The sequence below is a fragment of the Trachemys scripta genome, chromosome 14, assembly GCF_013100865.1.
Source record: "Trachemys scripta elegans isolate TJP31775 chromosome 14, CAS_Tse_1.0, whole genome shotgun sequence".
Taxonomy (NCBI): domain Eukaryota; kingdom Metazoa; phylum Chordata; order Testudines; family Emydidae; genus Trachemys; species Trachemys scripta.
The window spans coordinates 12,844,415-12,865,598 of NC_048311.1; the positions used below are offsets into that span (position 1 = coordinate 12,844,415).

Below are 21,184 nucleotides of genomic sequence, written 5' to 3' on the forward strand. Positions count from 1 at the left end.
TGGAGGGAGGAATGGGTGGATGGGTGGAGGGAGGGATGGATGGTTATAGAAGCCGGTTTTATTGAAATCGGTTGTATACAGCCGATTTCAATAAAACCGGCTTCTATAAATTCGAACTAATTTCGTAGTGTAGACATACCCTGAGTTACTGCTGATAAGCTTCTTCCAGGGGTTGGGGCAAAATGTGCCCCTTTGGAGCAGTGCATGAGACTATGAGCTCCTAATGCTACTGCTGAGATAGTTTCACTGACGGCCAGTTCCTGGTGCTATCAACAAGAAGGGCTCTCAATGCACAAAGTAAACAAGCCCAAGAAGAAGGTGGTCTCTAATCTTCCAGCTTCAGTGAGCACAGGTTATGTTTAACAGCAGCAGGTGACAATACATTTATTCAGAAGTGTGATTTTTAAGCTGACATCTGTTTTTACAATGACTCCTGCCTTCGAGCACATACACACATGTAGAGAGCCCTGCAGTGGGACTGGGGTCCCACAGGGCCCACTGCCAGAACAGCAGGGGCGGGATAAAAATTAACAATGCCGGAGGGGGTGGGAGTGGGATGGGAGCGGGATTAAAAAAATAGTCCTGCAGAGGCTCTACGCACGTGCTCAATGAAGACAAGCTATTACAGCTCTTCCCTAAAAGGAGGGGGGGGTCATACCTTCAGGGCAATTCCCCCAAAGCACACAGGGTTTCAAAATGAGGAAGTACTGTCATGCCACGAAACTAGCATGCAAACCTCAAGAGTCAGCACAAGGAGTAGGAAGCTTTTGGATCAGGCTTGACACGTATGTACAAAATCAAACCTGCAAATTGGCAAGTTTGTCTCTACAGACACAATGTGCAGAGACAATGAATTCAGTGTATTTAAGAGGTCAGCAACTTGCAGTCAGAGGTTTGAGACTCCTTGCAGCCTGGATGGTGGAGGAAATTACATCTTCATCTCACAAGTGTATTGATATTCTCATGCGAAAGGTTTATTTTCAGTTAACATTTGTTTAGCTTTTTATTGCTTCTGTAGGTATACGTGCCCAAACAGCTGTGATGGGCATTATTTTAAACAAACAGAATGCAATATAAAAGAGATCTTTCATTACAAAGCATTTCAAAGAATTTTACCAATTTAAACTGAAATCCAGATTATGTACTAGGATCATGTCATTGACCAAAGAAATGCAGCGACCTCTGCAACTGTTTAACAGCACGCAACTCTACCTCTCTTCTAAACTATTGTGAAGGACAGGAGATCCAACTAAAACTTCAGGGAAATTTAGGAAGAATGAATGCAATAACCATACTGGAATTAGGCCAAAACACTGCAATTTAGTGACTAAAAGGAGTCAGAATATGGATTTTACATCTCATCTGAGAATCAGAATCCCCAATGGTGCAATGTCCCCTAATTCAGTGCTCTAATACTTGGGTCAGTTCTGACGGAGATCAAAGTTCATCACCTAGTGAATCATCATAACGCTGCCTATGTAGATCTTGGGGGCATTCCATCTAAATTCTGACAGAGCCCAGCCCTGCTTGAGAAAGCCAAGAAACAGAATCACAGCAAAAGGCAGCCTTAACATAGGTGAGATCTACCCCTCATTCTTTTAGGAAGGAGATAGGAGTGATCATTTCACCATGTGTTTTTTTTTTTTTTTTTTTAAATTTCCAAAGGGATCTGCACCTCCATTCGAAAATTTTTAGGGATCTGCAAATGGCGGGGGGGGAGGAAGGTTGAAATCCCCTGGTCTAGGGAGTAAAGGGGACTCCCCAGACACGCCTCTGTCTTCAATAAAAAAAAAAACTGATTGAAGAGTGTGTGTCATGCTGAGACAAACCAACGCATCTTGTCTGAGTTTCTGAGACAACAGGTATACAGAGTTATGGGTTGCTTCGAGCTATCAAGTCTTCAGTGGCACATTTAAAAATTAGCATCACTCAGTTAATCAAGGAAGTACCAAAGAGTGGCATTCTGAGACAAAAAAAGGCTGGTATCGATTAACTTATCAATGGCCTTTTCAGTTTCATCAGTTTCCAAAGAACACTAGGAACAGCCAACCCACCTGTATTTTACTGTGCATCCAGTTCTGGGTATGCTGCTTGTAAACATTTACATTGTAAGACGTCTTATGACAGCCACCGGTACATTTAGAGTCTGCTCATGAGCTGTTCCCTAACAGACGGACAGAACATGGATCTTGTGCAGCTCTCGACTGCTCAGTTTATGGGCTGCTAGCAATTTCTCATGCGGCAATCCTGAATTTCACGCTCCAAGAAAGGTACTAGGTTTCTTCCCCACCAGCTAACAGGGTTGTGTCATTTTCAAGACCAGAGAGAAAAGCAGATTCCAGGTGTAGTTTTTTCTGTAGAAAGGAGGAGGCTGTAGAGGAAAGCATAGCATAGAGAAAGAAATTTGCAGACTAGCTATTAAGTGGCTGTTGTTCCTCCTGGCTGTGAAGGAATGGAGATAAGATGTGATGACAATAATTCAAGGAGGAGCCTAGTTCTTCAGTATAAAGGCATAATGATAAAGGAGAATTAATCCTGAAGTTAATGTGTCAGCTAGAAGATATGGCTAGAATGACAAAGAAGAGCTCTGTGTAAACTCGAAAGCTTGTCTCTCTCACCAACAGAAGTTGGTCCAATAAAAGATATTGTCTCACCCACCTTCTCTCTCAAATAAGGATTTACAGGGTAAGCTATTCACTCCATCCACAGGGCTTCTCCAGTCAAGTATGCCACAGTAAGAACTACTGCACAGATTTGTAATTACATCTAAACCATCCTAAGGACCATTTATCCCTGGCACATCACAGCTGGAATCTGCTTCCTTACAGCACAACCTTCTGCTTCTAGCAAAAATATGGGTAACAGTTTGAGGGTTAAACCTAATGTGTAATTGATCTTATCACCATTCATTCAGCTAAGTCCAGTACATGCTGCTCATTTAAGAGACCTGCACAGACTCAACTAGATCACAAAATTAGAGATGGAAAAAGACCTAACAAATAGAACCCATCTCTGCCTTAAAGACAATTAACCTTTTATTCCCTCTGGCCTCCCTACACACCAAGGTGGTTACTATTAAACTGATACAAGATAATAAATATATGCAGTGTAGTTGTAGCCATGTAGATAATAAAGGCACATGTTTTCAGTTTTATTTCTTTAGATATGAAGTTTTCTACATGTAAATAAAAATATGATCAAGAGAAGCATTTAGAGTGCTGCTTTAGAGACAGGTTCAAAACACATACCATCACACTGCTCCTTTAAAATTGCAATATCGTACCTTATCACATCTGGTTCGGTGCCATCATTCTTATAGGATGCTTGAAGTTGTCTCTGTCGCGTGAGAAGGTCATCCACTAAGTTTTGCCTTCTGTCTCCCTCCAATTGTGTTCTAGGGGCATTTGGTTAAGGGCCAGTCACAGAAACAAAAGCATATTTAAAACTTGTATTTCCAGTGTTAAAAGCGTCACTCTCAGAAGTCACCTATTACTACAATATCAAAGCCAGTCAGGAAATGAGAATTTTCAAAAAGCAATAGAGTAAAGTAGACATAACCCTAAAAGCCCACTCTTCTTCACTTGACAAAGATTTATAATATTATTCATTAATCAGAGATTCAGGCTGCATGGCTCTTAAGACAAAGGGCATAAATTATTATCGCATTTTCTTCACACCTTGAACTCTAATTTACAACATGGGGACACCTCCACCCTTCACTGAAAGGCGTCTAGCAGAACCCTATTTCTGTGATTTACAACACCTTAAAGAAAGAAGAAATCCTGATTTGTCTTGAGAATGTGATCCAGAAAACAAACTAATGAGGAGATTTGGGAAGATTTTTTTTTTTTTTGCATTGAATTAACGTAATAATTAAGAGCAGTGAACTCCAAAATAACCCATATCATCATTCTTAGGCATTCTGCTTATTAGTGGTCTTTAACAATCACAAAGCAAATTACTTTTTCTACAATTTTGTTAGCATATGATGGTAAGACACGTAGATTGGAAGCTTGACAGGACAAGGACTAAGTCTTCCTATATGTCTGTCTAGTATACAACACATTTTAAGTGCTACTACAAAAATCACCACCAGCAAACTGGATAGCTCTGTTGGATTCAGCATGGCTCTTAGTATGTTAACTATTTTGCGTGGTGATGATACAGACCAGGTGAGAAGCCCTCGCCCAGCTCACTATGTGGTCAACAAGTTACCAAGAGGTTATTTAAAGGATTTCTTTCCATTTGCAGAGTTATCTCACTAGCACTCCCCAGTAGCAACTGAAATAGGGCTTGTTGCTTTTGAAGAAAATGACCCAATTCACTCAGCCACCGAATGACTAGAGTTCTTGGAGTGCTGCCCTTGTTCGATTTTTATTATTTTTAATAAACTCAGTGATGCCCATTTTAAAAGTGATTACCGCTCTTCCTTGAGTTGTAATTTGAGCAGGTGCATAGCCACAATGACTTATGTTTGCTTTCTTACATAGCAGTGCCATTTATCTGTTCCAAGGTAATATTCTCAAATGAAAGTATAACTGTACCCTGCATTCAGTGCAACATGCTCAAAGTTCATCATTACAACGAAAGCTACTGGCTTGTTGCGGCTAAACAACCATTTCAAACCCTCTGCCCCCGATTCAAACGTGGATACAAGGGTTCAGCACACCAAAGTCTTACTTTCAATGTTACCATAAGGCAGCTTGCAAGTAAGAGGCCTTCAAATGGCCACTGGATATATTTCCATAGGCACATGTGGGTTAGAGAGGAGACTCAGAGAGGACACCATAGAGGTACCCAAATTTTTTTTTTTTAAAAATGGAAAAATGTACAGAAGGACAATCTGGCACAGGCACTAACACCCCCGACCCCCACCCCCACCCCCCACTGAAGAGCAAGGAGAAGCCAATGATGTGTAAAGGTAACAAATATAAAACATATTTTTAACACAATGTACAACCAACCTGTGAATCTCACTGACATTGCAGCAAAGAACTTAGTAGGACTCCAAAATGTCCTAGACTTTTGTATGATGTTAAGAGAATGTTCCAGAAAGTTTAAAGGTACTTGTCAATTTCAAATCTTTCTTCTTCTGGGGTCGATACTCGTATCTCATCCTGCGACAGATGAGCACATTCGTTGTTGTCTGTCTTATACTTGGATTGTAGTAGCTCTTTGGGGCTGCCACGGTCTTTGTGCTCTGTGCTCGCACAACACCTAGCACAATGGGATCCCAAGTCCTCAACTAGAACTCCGAGGCACCACGATAATACAAATAATAATTTAAAAACCTGAAACCTTCCCTTATAGGCAGAGTGTCACCAGCTGGGGTGCACTTGTTCCCAGCAAGATTCTAACATCTGCCCTTAGAGCAAAAAGAGAGTTTCTAAGTGCTAGAAATAAAAATCCTAATTAAACAAAGGAGCCTACATTTTCAAAAGTGATTAGTGATTCTGAGTGCCCACTATGAGGCACCTTGAACGGGTCTGGTTTTCAGATTCTTGGCCCTGGTCTACACTGCAGGGGGATCGATCTAAGTTACACAACTTCAGCTATGTGAATAATGTAGCTGAAGTCAATGTACTTAGATCGACTTACCGTGGTGTCTTCACTGCAGTGAGTCGCTCCTGCCGCTCCCCCGTCGACTCTGCCTGTGCCTCTCGAGTACAGGAGTCGACAGGAGAGTGCTCAGGGGTCGATTTATCGCGTCTAGACTAGACTAGATAAATTGATCCCCACTGGATCAATCGCTGCCCGCCAATACTGCGGGTAGTGTAGACATACCCTTGGTGTTCGGCACTTTCTGAACATCAGGCCACTGAAGATGCCTCAAATTGGGCACTGAAAATCACTACTCATTTTTGAAAATGAATATACAATTGGTTGTAGCAGTTTAATGGAAGTAAGCAAGTGACCCACTATATAAAGACAGAGCCAATTCACCCCCTACTGTACCCCATTAAAGTGAGTGGAGTCACACTGGGATGAATTTGGCTATATGTCTCCATTTTGGGTCACCTGTACTGGTACAGGAGATTTTCAGACCCATACGAATGCTGTTGGGCTGCTATCTGCTTGCCCCTCTTACACATGGCTTTTCCAGCTGTGTGGAGGAGAGACTAGGTCAGGACATGAAATCCAGAGCACTGGTGAATGAGGAAAAAGTTACACATTCCTAGCATGTCTTCTACGACTATCCAATTCTTCCATCCAGAAGGGCAGAGAAACATTGCTTTCACATTAACAGCGCTGTACTTGATCAGGGCTGCTGCTGAGCTCCCCTTATGGAGATAGCCATGCCCGCTGCACAGCAGCCTTACTTCCCACCATACCTGGGTGTGGCAGGAGCTCCAAATTTGGACACTGGTTTCATACATGGCTGTGGGATAGCACCGCGAGGACAGGAACCTGCAACTTCTTTGTAAATTGAATTGCAAGGATCGTAAGAAAATACATAGGCCAATTAGGTCTCAAACAAAGAGCATCAGAGCTGCCAGTGTTACAGTCTGTCACACACTGGAGTTGTTCCAGCACAGTCACTACAACTTTAAAAAGTGAGTGCAGGGTCCCTGAAATAGAAATCAAGATTGCAAGCAACATTTTAGTAATTAGGGCCTCCTGGAGTTGAGGGGAGGGAGGTGGCTAACTGCAGCTTCCTTCTCAAAAGAGCCTGTTTTTCCACCCACTCCTACAATACCAGAAAGAAGAGCGAGATACTGTTTATATGGATACATCTGACGTGTTGATATAGCTCGAAGCAATAAGTCCTTCAGCTGGTCGATCTTTACCTTGAGATTCTGCAACAATGATCGGATTGTCACATTAAGCTGAAGGAAAAAAAGAAAAAAAGTTGTTGGGTTTTTTTTTACCAGATTACAGTGTAGCCATACAAACATCCATATTCAAATGATCCAGTGCAGAACCACACAAACCCCACTGTACACCACATGGCAGGATTCCATCTGACATTGAGAAAAGCCTGCGTTGAGAACACAGAAGCTCAGCTGTACACAAGCGGTGCTATTTGGGATTTTTTATAAAACAATTAGATGTTAACATTGGTTTTGCAACCAGTTTTTTAATGTACTCATGCTAATTATGAGATCTTTCTTTCAAATCCTCACAAATTAATTCCCCTATGGGCTGGAACATTTTGCACATATTTTGCTGTTGTCCAGTTAATTTCCTGCTTCTTTATTCTACTTCGTAAGGGAAATATGGATGCTCCCTTTTTCTGTAGGCAGAGATCTCCTGGCTCCTGTGTTTTAGTGAAGGTTACTGTCAGAGGTTCAGAGATTCCTTCCACTGGTTCTCTTATAACTTCCAGACCTGTAATTTCATTTCTATATAGTTTTACCGCCAGACACTTGTTTACTATCTTTGCTCATCCTTGACTCCTGCCCTCTCCGGACTATTCACTGTAATAATTTGTATTCCTGTTGCTTGCATGAGGTTCTTAGATTTATCTTTTTCTACTGTAAACATAGTAAAAAAAATTATTCTCCTCCAGGCAAACTAATAACAATACTCCAATATTCTGGCTACCTTGTAGTTCTCTCACCTTGTTTACCTTTATTCTGTAGAAAAGTCCTGAATATTGTTCGCTTTGATTCGGCTAACTATAGGAAAAGTGCACATAATTGAAACAAAGTTGGTAATCACCCAAGGTAGAGGCTTGCATGCAATTGAAGGTGCCTCTTGTTTGCAAGGCAATGACTGTACTATGGGTGATCACGCAAAGAGAAAGCGGAAATAAGGCTGGGATACATGCATTATGGAGTAAACAGGGAGCGGGACAGGTTGCTTTTCCCCTCATGCCTACGCTCAAATGGACACTTCCCTCTGAATTCCCCATTCATGGCAAACTAGGCCACATCAATTTCTACCCCTTGGTAGCCAGCCCCAGTGTTCTCGATAGCCCCAGAATGACTGTTTACTCCCCTTGAGGAAGATTGAGAGGCATTTTGTCAGGCAAAAGAGGAAGTTAAGTGTCCAACCTCCACTTCCCCATTACTGGTAATTCTTGTAACATAGTGTACTTGATATCAGCACGGAGGTGATTGGTGGAGTTTCCAGAAGTGCCTCACTGAAAATTTGCCTCAGGAGCCTGAAACCACTATAAGACTTGTACCCCTACCAGATATGAAGATGGTAGAGTGGGTCAGATGTTGAGGCAGCCATATCTGCTGTGAGCATGTGATTAGCCAGTTCAGAGGGCAAGTAGCCAGAGGAGAGATTTGCATAAATATTGTGCCACTGAAAAACAGCCAGGCAGTCATTTAAGCAACATTTCCTCCACTTTTCAAAGCTGAGTGACCCTTCAGGACAATAATCACAATTGCAAGCCCCCACAACCCTGCCAGGTGTTGTGAAAGGCCTTCTCATTATCACGGATACATTTACTGCACCTTCCTCTCTGGGAAACGCTGAATTAGCCTTATCCAGCCTAGCTAGCCAGAGTACAGGAACCGGGAAGAATTACATGTCAGTATAATGCAAGGTAATTAATCAGCACCATCCATCGAGAGGGTTTTCCCCCCCACTAAAAAGCCCCTCAAGGTAAGATTCCATGTGGGCCTCACTTGGCTCCCATTGAAAGCAATGAAAGTTTGACTGGACTTCAGCATGACTAGAATTAACCAATGCTTGAACATTTGTGAAAGCCTCACCCCACAGCCTTTTTTAACCTTAGCTTTTATACTCCATTTTTATTCAATTATAAACACAGCATTTTTGTTTTTTGTCACACTGGGGGCAAAACACCATAAAAAACCAGGATCTTGTTGACAGCTTCCCTTCAAAGCAAATACCATACAAAGACATCTCTATTAAAACATTTACTAGGCACAGCAAGTATGAGTGATCAGCCATGTGTTTCTCAACGTGAGGTTCTTGTTATCATAACAAATATTTCATTGCTGGAAGTTTGTGTATAGTAGAATCAAACACTGCCAATACTTGTCTTTAACTGTTCTGAGAGCAAATTCCTTTTACTCCATTAAAACACAAAACATGGAAAAATTTCTTCACAGAATCATTTTAATCGAGTGTGTAATGTTTTCATAATACATAAGCTAAAAAGCTTACAATACAAGAGAGCCATTAGACAACACTGATGCAGCCCCCCCCCCCTTTTTTTTTTTTTAAAGCCATACATCACAGTGAATGAGATGATGCAAGTCAGAGAATTTCGGCCTGTATAAATACTGATGAACTAAACAAGTAAGTTTTTGATTTGCCTGCATTTCGGGAGTGAATGTGGCTGCACAATTTAAACACTTCTGCAATTTGGGGAAAAAAATCATTATAGCAAATTTATTTTTTGCAATTGCTTGGTTCTGTTTGAGAGTCCTGCCAGACTATATTCAGGACAGCTACAAGGGCAGGCAGTAGTGTGAACTTCATACTCATGCTTCCCTCTCCATCCTACCTTGGTCTCTCGCAAATAATATACCTCAGCCAGGACCTAGAATAATGGTTCTCAACCCACGGCCCAATCAGCACACAGCTGCAGCCCATCTGACATCCTCAGGGCCACACAGGTAGAAGATCTATTCTGTGGATGCAGCCCATATGACACTGAGAGCTTCATATGCAGCCCACAATGGTCAGTAGGCTGAGACTGACCTAGAGAACCACCACTAGGGGCAGAGGCCAAAAATCAATCTCCCTACTTCATTTAGACCAGGATTCAGGAAGGTGCTTAAGCACATGAATAATCCTAAACATGAGAATAATCTTACCGACTTCAATGGACAAAGCACACGCTTAGAGTTAGGCACATGCTTAAGTACCTTCCCAAATTAAGAAACTGAGAACCTCTTTGCTGAGACTGACTACAAAGGGGACAGTTAATGGCAGTTGTGATTCCAAACACTTGAATACACTGGGGTCTAGTTATCAATTCAATCCGAAGCATACATGTAGCTCTTCTGCTCTGTTTGCAGTTAAGACATAACTTGATCTACCAAGGCTTAAACGTGGAAAAACAATACTGTTCACACTGGATTTAAAAACCATGCTACCTTGCAACACAGTTGTAACTAGCCGGGTTCTGGTAGTTTCTCTAAGGGGCAGGGATGAAAATTCTACAATCTTGTTTAGAACAATGTTAAGATGGATCTAGGAAGAAATCTCTAGCACAATTCAGTTAGCACTGTTGCTAGAAAAGAGTAACTGTGCGCAAAACTATGGAAACTAAATGCACAAGGATGCAACAGGTAATGAACGTCTAAGCCCAATGTGAACCAGGCTAATGACTAACAAAAGAAGAGAGAGACAACAGAAAACACTAAATGGGATTCATTTCATTACAATTATTAATATTGACCGAGAAACAATTCAATGAGAGCACCAGGCTAAGGGGATAAATTAGTATCTAAAAAGAGGTCTGTCCCTCATGAGTGACAGCTGAGATGGGGTTTTGACATGTCTTAGGGGTATATTTATTGTAACAACTCATTTAGGAAAAAGCTGCATAAAAACTCAGCAAGGATTGTTCTGACATTATCCTGTTGGTTGCCTGGGCTTGGGCACGGGTCACAGTCCAGAGCCACTTTCAGGTAGAACTGGGATAAGATTGCTGAGAGTTTATGGAAATGAAGGTGAAGAACAGTGAAGTTGTGAAGACTGGGAAGTGGGGGAAGCCAAAGCACTGCAGGACAGACTGCAGGCACAATGCTGCACTGGCCCCAGGGGAATCCGCCAGCAGTGACTGAACAGTTCTTCAGCAGCTTACACTAGAGAGCTTACAGCAGCGCAGCTGCACCAATTCAGAGAGAGCCTAAGCCAACAGGAGAGAGCTCTCCCGTCGACTTAGTTAATTCACCCCCAGCGAGTGGCCGAGAGCGAGAGACAGGAGAACTCTCCCATGGACATAGTGCTGTCCACACCACTGCTTAGGTCGGTGTAACTTATGTCGCTTGGTGGGGCGGTTTATTCACACCCCAGAGCAACATAAATTATATTGATTTAAACTGTAGTGTAGCCGCAGCCTAAGATTCTTTGTTCTTATTTCATGAGAGATTTTTGTTTGGGGGTTATTTCTCCCCCTCCCCCAACCAGCCAGGAGGCCAAGTGACTGTGCTTTGGGAATGGGCGACAGGGATGGGTCACTTGATGATTACCTGTTCTGTTTGCTCCCTCTGGGGCACCTGATATTGGCCACTGTCAGAAGACAGGATACTGGGCTAGATGGACCATTGGTCTGACCAGTATGGCTGTTCTTCTGTTTTCAAATTATAATAGAACATGGTAAAAAGCAGCTATTTTGGTAAAAGTCTCTTATTTCTATAAAGCGCTAACATTGCATTTCCAGTAATACACACAGGGAGTTAGGTCAATTGTGACAGTCTATACCAGCTTTTCTCAAATTGGGCTCCGCAGACTCCTGGGGGTCCCTGAGGGTATTCCAAGGGATCTGCAGGCCCACTGATCAACTCCTCTCCCTCCCTCTATCTCCCAGAGGCTACTGAAGCCAAACTCGGAGACTTTAAGTGCTAAAAGTCCAGCGGTGCAGCGGGGCTAAGGCAGGCTCCCTACCTGCCGTGGCTCCGTGCCGGTTCCCGGAAGCGGCCGGCACGGCCCTGCAGCTCCCGGGGGGAAGGGGGACAGGAGATCTGCGTGCGCTACCCCCACCCCGAGCGCCAACTCTGCTGCTCCTATTGGCCAGGAACTGCAGCCAATGGGAGCTGCCTTTGCTCCCCCTCCCCCCTGCCTAGGAGCCGCTGCCAGAGGAATGTGCCAGTTGCTTTCGGGAGCCATCTGAGGTAAGCACTACCTGGCCAGAGCCACCAATACACAGACTCCCTCCCAGAGCCCGCACCCCCCTCACGCACCCAAACTCCCTCCCAGAGCCCGCGCCCCATGCCCTCTCCTGCCCGCTGCGGCCTGGTGAGAGTGAGTGAGGGTGGGGGAGAGTGAGCGAGCAACAGGGGCTACAGTGAGCAGGAGGCGGAAAGAGGTGGGGCAGGGGTGGGGCCTTGGGGGAAGGGGTGGAGTGCAGACCTGGCCTGAGAGTTTTGTCAGCATAGCTAACTTGGTCGGGATGCAGTTTTTTCACACATCTGATGGACGTAGCTAAGCCAATGTAACTTTTCAGTTTAAACCAAGCCTAGGTCAGTGGTCTGAATCTGGCCCACTATAATAGTGACCAGATGTTGTTGCTTTCTGATGATTATGAGAAGGACAAAAAAATTTAGTTGATGGAGTCAGTTTCTGAACAAGCATCCTCAACAAATACACCAGTACAACTAACAACCCTGCTGGCAGTCTTTGCAGAGGCGCCACGGTCAGGACAAGCATACAGGCTAATCTAGTCTCTCATGAGAGGAGGTAGCTCAAATCCCAGATAAGACATTTGCAGGCAGGTTTACACCACAGTTCCGGACCTGTTGTGGAGATAGGGGATAAATAGTCTCCAGAATAGTCAATTCAGTATTTTTCATCCATGCAAAATACATTAACAATATAAGGCCCAATCCTGTAAATATTTATTCAGTGGGGAGGGATAGTTTAGTGGTTTGAGCATTGGCCTGCTAAACCCAGGGTTGTGAGTTCAATCCTTAAGGGGCCACTTAGGGATCTGGGGCAAAATCAGTACTTGGTCCTGCTAGTGAAGGCAGGGGGGGCTGGACTCGATGACCTTTTAGGGTCCCTTCCAACTCTATGAGATGTGCATAATAAATAAATATATGCAGATATACCTATGCTCAATTTTACAGAGTCAAGGGGGAAGTCAGGGTACGTAAAGCTAGGCATGTGTATATATCTTTGCAGGATCGGGCCTATGATTTTAAGTTTAACTCCAAAGAGAGTAGCCTCCTGAATTAATGCGGAAGTGGAGAATCGAACAGTAACAGGTTAAGCACTGAAGTCTCCTTTTCATTCATGTCAAACATTTCAAACTCTGCTCTTCTGATATTTTTGGACTTGCACAAAAATGACTGAATCTAGAAACGTCATATTTGGCTGTTTATAGGCCCAAATGAGGAAGAAACAACCCAAGCCTGAAAATCTGCTCTATACTTCAAATTCAGGAAGCTGGCAAGTGTGCTATTATTAAGTGTGCTATTCAGTTTTTCTGGTACCCTTATCCAAGAGTTGAGGGCGGGGGTGTGGGGGGTTCTTAATGTGTAGTAGATCTCTCTTGACTGACAACCTAGAGCAGTTCAAAATATTGGATATGCACCACTAAGAACTTCTCAGTTCTTACTTTTGTAAAATAAACCAGAGGCATTAAGTGCAAGAAAACTAGCATTCACCAAAAGGCTGAAATTGGAGAAGTCAAGCATAGAATTTCAGGACATTCAAAAAGTTAGTTTATTCAAAAGCTCTGTGCCTGTTTTCCTTATGTAAACCTTAGTAAACGTACCGTACGTTAACAACATAGCATGAAAAAACACACAGGGCATGAAATGTTGCATTAGATTAATAGATTTTAAAGTCAGAAGGGACCATTAGGTCTAGTCCAATCTCCAGGCAAGAGACTTTCACCTAGTTATCCCGGCATTAAGTCAAATAATGTGAGTTTCATTAAAACATCTCTTCCAGAAAGATATCCAGTCTTGATTTGAAGACAACAAGAAACAGAGGATCCATCATAGAAACCTAAATTTGGAGTTTCCTGAATGTTTCTCAACTTTACCATTGTATTAGAGTGTGTTATAATTAAATACAAAACCTAAGTTAAAAGAGATGTTTACAAACGTTAGATCTTTCATGAAGGTATGGTACCTTTGTTGAATTTTCACCATTTCTTTGACATCGATTACGTTCCTGGATTTTTTCAGCAATCTCTTGTGCAATGTGACAGGTGGAATCGTACATCGACAACCTATAAACAGAAAGATTTCAGAGAGTTAAGAAAATTCTCCCCAGTCATCTCTGTGCCAAGGATCTTGATTTTAGTCTCTCCTCCGTTAATCAAGTGTCTAGAGAGTCTACCACAAGCCTCAGAGAGTTAGTTCATCAAATTACTAAAAGCAAACAACATATTTCAGTGACACCGAACACCTATCTCCCCAAGGATTTCTAATGCACCCATCACAGTGATGACATGAAAGCTCTGAATCAGTGAATGTTAAAGTCTCAACAAGGGATTTCAATGAACAATGTCAGGATGCTGCTCTATACAGATTCAGTAATTTGAAGTTGGCTAATCGCTGGGACATGAGAACTTTGTTCAACCAAGGGCCACAGTGGTAGCTGGCGAGGAGAATAAGGCCTACACCTAATTTACATAAAACAAAGCCTCTTTCATTAACATGGAAATTTTATAGAGAGGGAATAGGTGCAAGCACTGGGTGAGCCATGGATCAAGAAGGTGCATCTCATACAGCGTCAATATTTTCTAAGGATAAGTCTAACACTGCAGACACAGGCACTCACTTTTTTTTCCCCTTGTGGGTGCTCCTCCCCCGTTACGCCCTGAGGCCCTGCCCCTGCTGCTCCCGCTCCCACAAGCCCATTCTGCCTCTTCCCAACCCTGCTCCACCCCTCCCCCACTCTGCCTCTTCCCAAAGCCCCTCCTGCGAGCCTACTGCTCACTCCTCTCCGCCTCCCGCAAGCGCCTCCCGCCAGCCGAACAGCTGATCAGCAGCCAGCCCTGGGGCCCACAGAACAGCTGATCAGCAGCTAGCCCCAGGGCCGGAAGCACTGTGGCTGGTGGGTGCTGAGCACCCCCTATTTTTTTCCATGGGTGCTCGAGCTCCAGAGCACCCACAGAGTCAGCGCCTGTGGTTGGGAGCGTGTTTCCCATGACCGGTAGATAGACCCATGCTAGCTCTGCTCCAGCTACTGCACTAAAATTAGTACTGTGGCTGCAGCAGCTCAGGCTAGCCATCCAAGTACAATCACACTCAACCACCTTGGTACATATTTGAGTGGCTTGCCCTAGCTACTGCCTGTTCCACCACAGCCACATGATTTTAGCACACTAGCACATATCTGTCCACCCACAAAGGGAAGCACAATCCCAGCTGCAGTGCGGCCATACCCTTGGAGACTTCTTCTATAAAGATAAGGGGGGACTCCCACTGTGAACTTTGCGGACACCCTCGTTTCACCGGGTGCAAAAAGCCTTCACACTTTCCTCCAATCATTAATGACACCTAGTGCTGACACAGAAGAAAGTCAATGATAGCCACCAGCTAGTTATTTTGTTTGATATTTACAGTGCTGATTTGCATTGTTGAGGCAGATAAACAGCCCAAAGATACAGTTATAGAAATATAATGCAAAGTAAATTATACACCGACCAATAGCCTTATGGTACGAGTCACCGATTCCTGCCATGACACAGTGCTAATAAGCTAAGTTAGTTATTACTGTGACTCACTCCAATTAATGTTAAATCAGAAGAGCGAAGAGGAAAACACAGCAATACACTGAGTCAGGGCTATTTAAAAACAAAACAAGCAAACAAACAAAAAAAGGTTATGGATGGTCCCATAGGGAAGGGGACCATTAAGAATTTTTACATATGCATCCTCATTCCTTCAAGCTAAGATGCATCTTAGGTGTGGCAATTATCGCATAATGAAATGAAGGGGGCTCCATGCCATAACGTGAAAAAGAAGTAAAGAGGGAAGACCCGGCCTCAAAAGGTTAATCATGATTGGAAAGTATCCAAAGCAACTCTGTAATTAGCTAATTTACTTCAAAAGTCTAATTCATAATATACGGCATTTCTTTCCTGCCCATCACTAATATTAAAACTTTGCACATGTATTGCACTTTTCATTCAAGGATCTCTGAGTACTACGAAAACATTCATGAATTTAGCTTCAAAACCTCCCCTGTTCCCACCTATGAAGTATCCCTTGTCTTACTGTACATAAGGATACAAATTATTGGGCTCAACACAGAGGTAGCTAGGTAAATTTTAATGGCCTACCATACCCCAAGTGATGTGACTAGATGACCTAGTGGTCCCTTCCAGTGCCGTAACAAGGGTGAGGCAAGTGAGGCACTTGCTTCGGGCGTGCAAAGAGGAGGGGCGCAGCTCTACCACCCAAGCGGGGCGGAGAAAAAAAAAAAGCCACAATCGGTGGTGCTTCGGCGGCAGCTTTACAGGACCTGCCGCCGAATTGCTGCCGCCGCTTCATTCATTCTTCAGCGGCAATTCAGCAGCGGGTCCTTCCCTCCAAGAGGGACCCGCTGCCAAATTGCCGCCGAAGAGCCTGGAGCCGGCCCTTGCCTCGGGCGCAAAAATTCCTTGTTACGGCTCTGGTCCCTTCTACCCTGAATTCTATGAACCTATGAAATAAAGCAGCACAAGGCTGAAGGAATATGCCCAAAGTCACACGCTAAATCCATGGCAAAACTGAGAAGACTAGACTCACAGTCCTGTGCTTTAGCCTCAAGGCCATCCTTCCATTCCACCAAATCTCTTTGCTGCTAGAAAACAGAAGTACCTTAAAATAAAGTAATCAAAATTCAGTCCTCCATCGCCCCTTGCAACCACACTGACTTCAGTAGGTTTTGTGGTACAACCAAGGCCAGAAATTGGCTCCAGTGAATAGGACATTGGACTACCCTGAGCCCTGCCATTCACTCATTGTGTTCTACTGGCCAGGATACTTACACTCTGTGCCTCAGTTTCCCCATCTATAAACTGGGGATAGTGATGTTTTCTCACTTTTGTAATGTGTTTTGAGATCTATGTCTAAATGTTGCTATAAGTGACAAGCATTATCATTCATTTTAAATGTAAAAAGAGGAAAGGGTGAGTCCATCACTCTCAATATCCTACTGCCTAAGAAGCTGACACCCTCTACTGTACAACTGCCTAGACTCCCCAGGAAACAAAGAGAAACAGAATAAAATAAATATTTTGCCATAAAAATTCTGTAGTGCAGAACTTCACAGGCTTCTTTTTGTGCATAAGGAGCTGTAAGCTGAAGGAATTGTTTGAATAATATGTCAACAACTGTATTTTTCCATAAACTAAATCTTTTAAGTGTTTCTATTTAAATCCTTTTATTTGAAAGAAAAAAAAAAAAAAAACAGCACACAGACACACCTGTGACACTCTGTACCTGAGAGTGGCACCCTGGAATCCCCATATTTCCCCATTGTCATATAATTATATGTTTTGTACAAAGTATGCCTTTTGAAGTATCATTTTAAAAGTCTTGATCTATTGAACATTAATTAATATAATGCTGTTGAACATAAATATCCTGTTGGATTGTATATGTTATCATTGTATGGGAAGTTATGACATTTTGCTATGAGTGTGTTACTGAAATACATTGTGAAGTTGGGAACACTCACAACCAGCCTTCCAGGTACAACAAAGGAGTAGCCAGACATGGTGATGGACCATTAAAGGGAATCCAACTTTCCCAGAGGCCATCCCAGAAGACTTCTCAGAGAGAACACAGACAATGGAGACTGCTTGGCCAATGGGGGCGGACCCCCGTGTGACAAGCACAGATCTTTCCAGCAAGCTAGAAGAAACTATAAAAGAGGAGAAGTGACATCATCACTGGACCTCTCTCCCCACCCCACCCTCAACAAACATCTGGAAGACAAAGACTTTGAACGGGGAAGGATGGTCCCAGACTGGAAAAAGAGTCCCAGGATCTGAGAATCTGTAACCTGCTTGTACCATCTGTCAGGGTGAGACACTGCTTGATTCAAATCCTGTTTAGTTTGTAGACTCAGACTGCAAAATAATTTTTATTTCTTAAGTAATCAACTTTGATCTGTACGCTAGTTACTTATATTCACTTAAAATCTATCTTTCTGTACTTAATAAATCTGTTTTATATTTTACCTAAAACAGTGTGTTTTGGTTGAAGTGCTTGGGAAATCTCAGCTCAGTTTACAAAGGCTGGTGTGTGTCCTCTCCACATTGATGGATGGGTGGACTCGGTAATGAACTTACACTGGTCAGGCTTCTGACCAGGGCAAGATGCTACAGTTTGGGGTGCAAGGCTGGAGAGCTGGGGGGAATTGGCTGGAGCCTCTCTATTACTGGCTATTGAGTGGCTGGCAAAGCATTCACGTGTCCCTGCCTATGGATATCAGTGTAAGTGCAGTACCTGCCAGAGGTTTGGTGTGGCTTAACAATAGCATCACAGCGTGAGAGGGATACCCCAGGTTGGTGAGACCAGGCTGCACCCCAGGAACCCCATCACAGTTCCCTTATATCTAGAAGTTCAATAATAAAGTTTAGTAATACCAATATAGTTGCATGCTGATCTAAATATACTCAGTTTATAAAAAGTAACTGATCAATAGTTTAAGACTAATCCAATAGACGAGACTAAATAGATGCAATCTGGGTGCCAAAAAAGCAAAAGTAAACTAAGTGACAGCCATGTACCTACAGCACAATTATAAGAAGCACACTATTAAATGATACCAAAAATCTACTAATTTTCATTAACAGATTCATAGATTCCAAGGCTATGATCATTAGACACTGGTGGGAGGGACAGCTCAGTGGTTTGAGCATTGGCCTGCTAAACCCAGGGTTTTCAGCTCAATCCTTGAGGGGGCCATTTGGGGATTTAGTTAGGGATTGGTCCTGCTTTGAGCAGAGGGTTGGACTAGATGACCTCCTGAGGTCCCTTCCAAAATAATTCCTACGGCATATATTTTAGAAAAATATCTCTGTAACTGACCATTTTTAAATAAAGACTAGAATACACCACAACCCTTGGTAAATTGTTCAAATGATTAATTACACTTTCTGTCGAAAATGTAAACCTTATTTAAAAATGTCTAGCTTCAAATTCCAGCCAATGGATCATGTTAGACTTTTCTCTGCTACACTGAAGAGCCCATTATTAAATATTTGTTCCCCACATAGATATTTACAGACTGCAATCAAGCCACACCTTAACTTTCTCTTTGTTAAGCTAACTAGACTGAGCTCCTTGTGTCTATCACTATAGGGCATGTTTTCTAATCCTTTAATCATTCTCATGTCTCTTTTCTGAACCCTCTCCAATTTATCAACATCCTTCCTAAATTGTGAGACACAGAACTGGACACAGTACTCCAGCAGTGCCAAATATAGAGGCAAGGTAACTTCTCTACTCCTACTTGAGATTCCCTTGTTTATACATCCCAGGATTCCTTTAGCTCTATTTGGCTACAGTGTCACACTGGGAGCTCATGTTCAGCTGATTATCCATCATTATTCCCAAATCTTTTTCAGAGTCCCTGCTTCCCAGGATTGAGTCCCTATCCTCTAAGTATGGCCTGAATTCTTTGTGCCTAAGTGTATACATTTAGCTGTATTAAAACGTATACTGTTTACCTGCACCCAGTTTACCAAGGGATGCAGGTGGTCCTGAATCAGTGACCTGTCCTCTTCCTTATTTACCACTCATACAATTTCTGTGCCATCTGCAAACTTTATAAGTGATGACTTTATGTTTCCTTCCAGGTCATTGATAAAGATGTTAAATAGAGTAGGGCCAAGAACCGAGCCCTGAAGGACCCCATTGGAAACACATCCACTTGCTGATTATTCCCCATTTACAGTTACATTTTGAGACCTATCAGTTAGCCAGTTTTTAATCCATTCCTAGTCAAATACCTTACAGAATTCTACTACCTTTATCAATCAAACCTGTACCTAGATACATAGATTTTAACTAAACAGAGTGCCCAAAGAGAGCAATTTAAATAGAAATTGCATATACAGAGAGACCATTATCTGATAGACTAATAAGCAAGTAAGGCTAAGTGAAATGCTGTGAGCTTTACCTGTAATAAAGTAAAATGGGGATAATAGCTACCTACCTATCACACAGCAGTGAAGTAGGTATTTGTAACACACCCATCACCAAGGTATTGAGTGGTTTTATTTTTTTGTAGAGTTGTTTAAAGAGGAAACTGCTGTATAGGAATTAGGAACTAATATTTGTACTTAATCTTCCAAAGTTCTATTACATATATTTATAATAAACATTTTTATATCTGCTTTTAACCTTTCACCACCCACAGAAATATACACAATACCCACCCAACCAAGTCAACTGAACAATGCTGAGACCATATATTTGTTTCAGTATTTTACACTAAGCTTTTGCTTATGAACTGAAGTGTCAGTCGGGATCCAAGTCTATTAAGTAAATGTCACAGTGGACCCAAATGCTTGGGAGAGGTTGCTAGGAGGGTCAGCTAGCTTCAATTTTCCTTAAGCGCATTGCGGGCCCGGTTTTCAAAAGAGTTCAGCCCCCAACCTATCTCCGATAGGATGAGATCTTTTAAAAAACTGGTCCACAACGTGGCTAAGTGAAAAGGTATAATGTTCACTGTGACCCTAATTCTTACTAGCCATATGCTTCCCATGCACTAACCAAACAGCCCTGACTTGGATAGGCAGCTCTTTGGGCAGGGAGGGCGCATTTGTTCTGGGTTTGTACAGCACCTAGCGCAGGAGGTCCTGCTCTGCGATGGGGCCCCTGCAATAATACACCCCCACCCCCATAACGCCCTGAACATGCAGGCAGCGCGGACTGGGCGCTAGATCCGGCGGAGGGGGGTGGGGGGCTGAAAAGCCGAGCAGGGTCAGTGTCACGGACACCAAGCCTGGGAGGGGAGGGGTTCCCCACCCCCAGGAAATCCGGTCCTGCCCTGTAAGGCCCCGCGGGGCCCGTCGGGGGGGGGCAGATGGGAGGCTGCCCCCCCCGGGGGTCTCTCCCCTGAGCTGGGGGCTTGGCCCCGCTTCGCGGCGGGGAGGAGCGGCTGAAGGAGTCGCAAACCAAAGGCTCGGGGGGGGGGGAGGGAAGGGGCGCGGGCGCCGCCCCCCACCCGCTCACCAAGGGTCCGGAGCCATCGCTACGCCGGGGCCCTCCCCCTCTCTGCCGCCGGTCGGGGCTGCTGAGTTCGGAGCCGGGCTCCGGACGCTTCCGGGCTACGTCAGTTGACTACGGCGCGCGCAGAGGCTCAGAAAGGGAAGGGGAGGAGGGTGAGCTACATCTGCGTCCTGCCCGAGAGACGGGGTCATCAGACAAGCCCTGCCCCTCAGGCACCCTGTAGCTGGCGGGGGGATTCTCCTTCTGGGATGGGGGGAGCAGGTCAGACAAGGCCCCCCCGGGGGGGCTGCACTGGGGGGGGGTAACCCCCCCCCGGGGGGGCTGCACTCGAGGGGGGGGGGGCGCAAATCACACAACCCCCCGCGGGGGTTGCACTGGGAAGGTAGATCCCACAACCCCCC

General features: G+C 43.8%; 1 protein-coding gene across 3 annotated transcripts in view; it reads right to left on the reverse strand.

Annotated features, from left to right (window-relative positions):
* STX8 (syntaxin 8) overlaps positions 1–21,184 on the reverse strand; it is a 161,464-nt gene that overhangs the window by 139,712 nt on the left and 568 nt on the right. For 2 of the 3 annotated variants that reach the window (XM_034789682.1, XM_034789685.1), the window contains exons 1-4: positions 20,787–20,909; positions 13,735–13,834; positions 6,733–6,827; positions 3,284–3,394 (exon numbers count right to left, since the gene is read on the reverse strand). In XM_034789682.1, the coding sequence (XP_034645573.1) occupies positions 3,284–3,394; positions 6,733–6,827; positions 13,735–13,834; positions 20,787–20,803 (323 nt within the window). In that variant the 5' untranslated portion in view covers positions 20,804–20,909. Of the gene's footprint in view, positions 1–3,283; positions 3,395–6,732; positions 6,828–13,734; positions 13,835–20,786; positions 20,910–21,184 lie in introns of those variants that run through there. The other variant, XM_034789683.1, reaches the window with a different exon arrangement.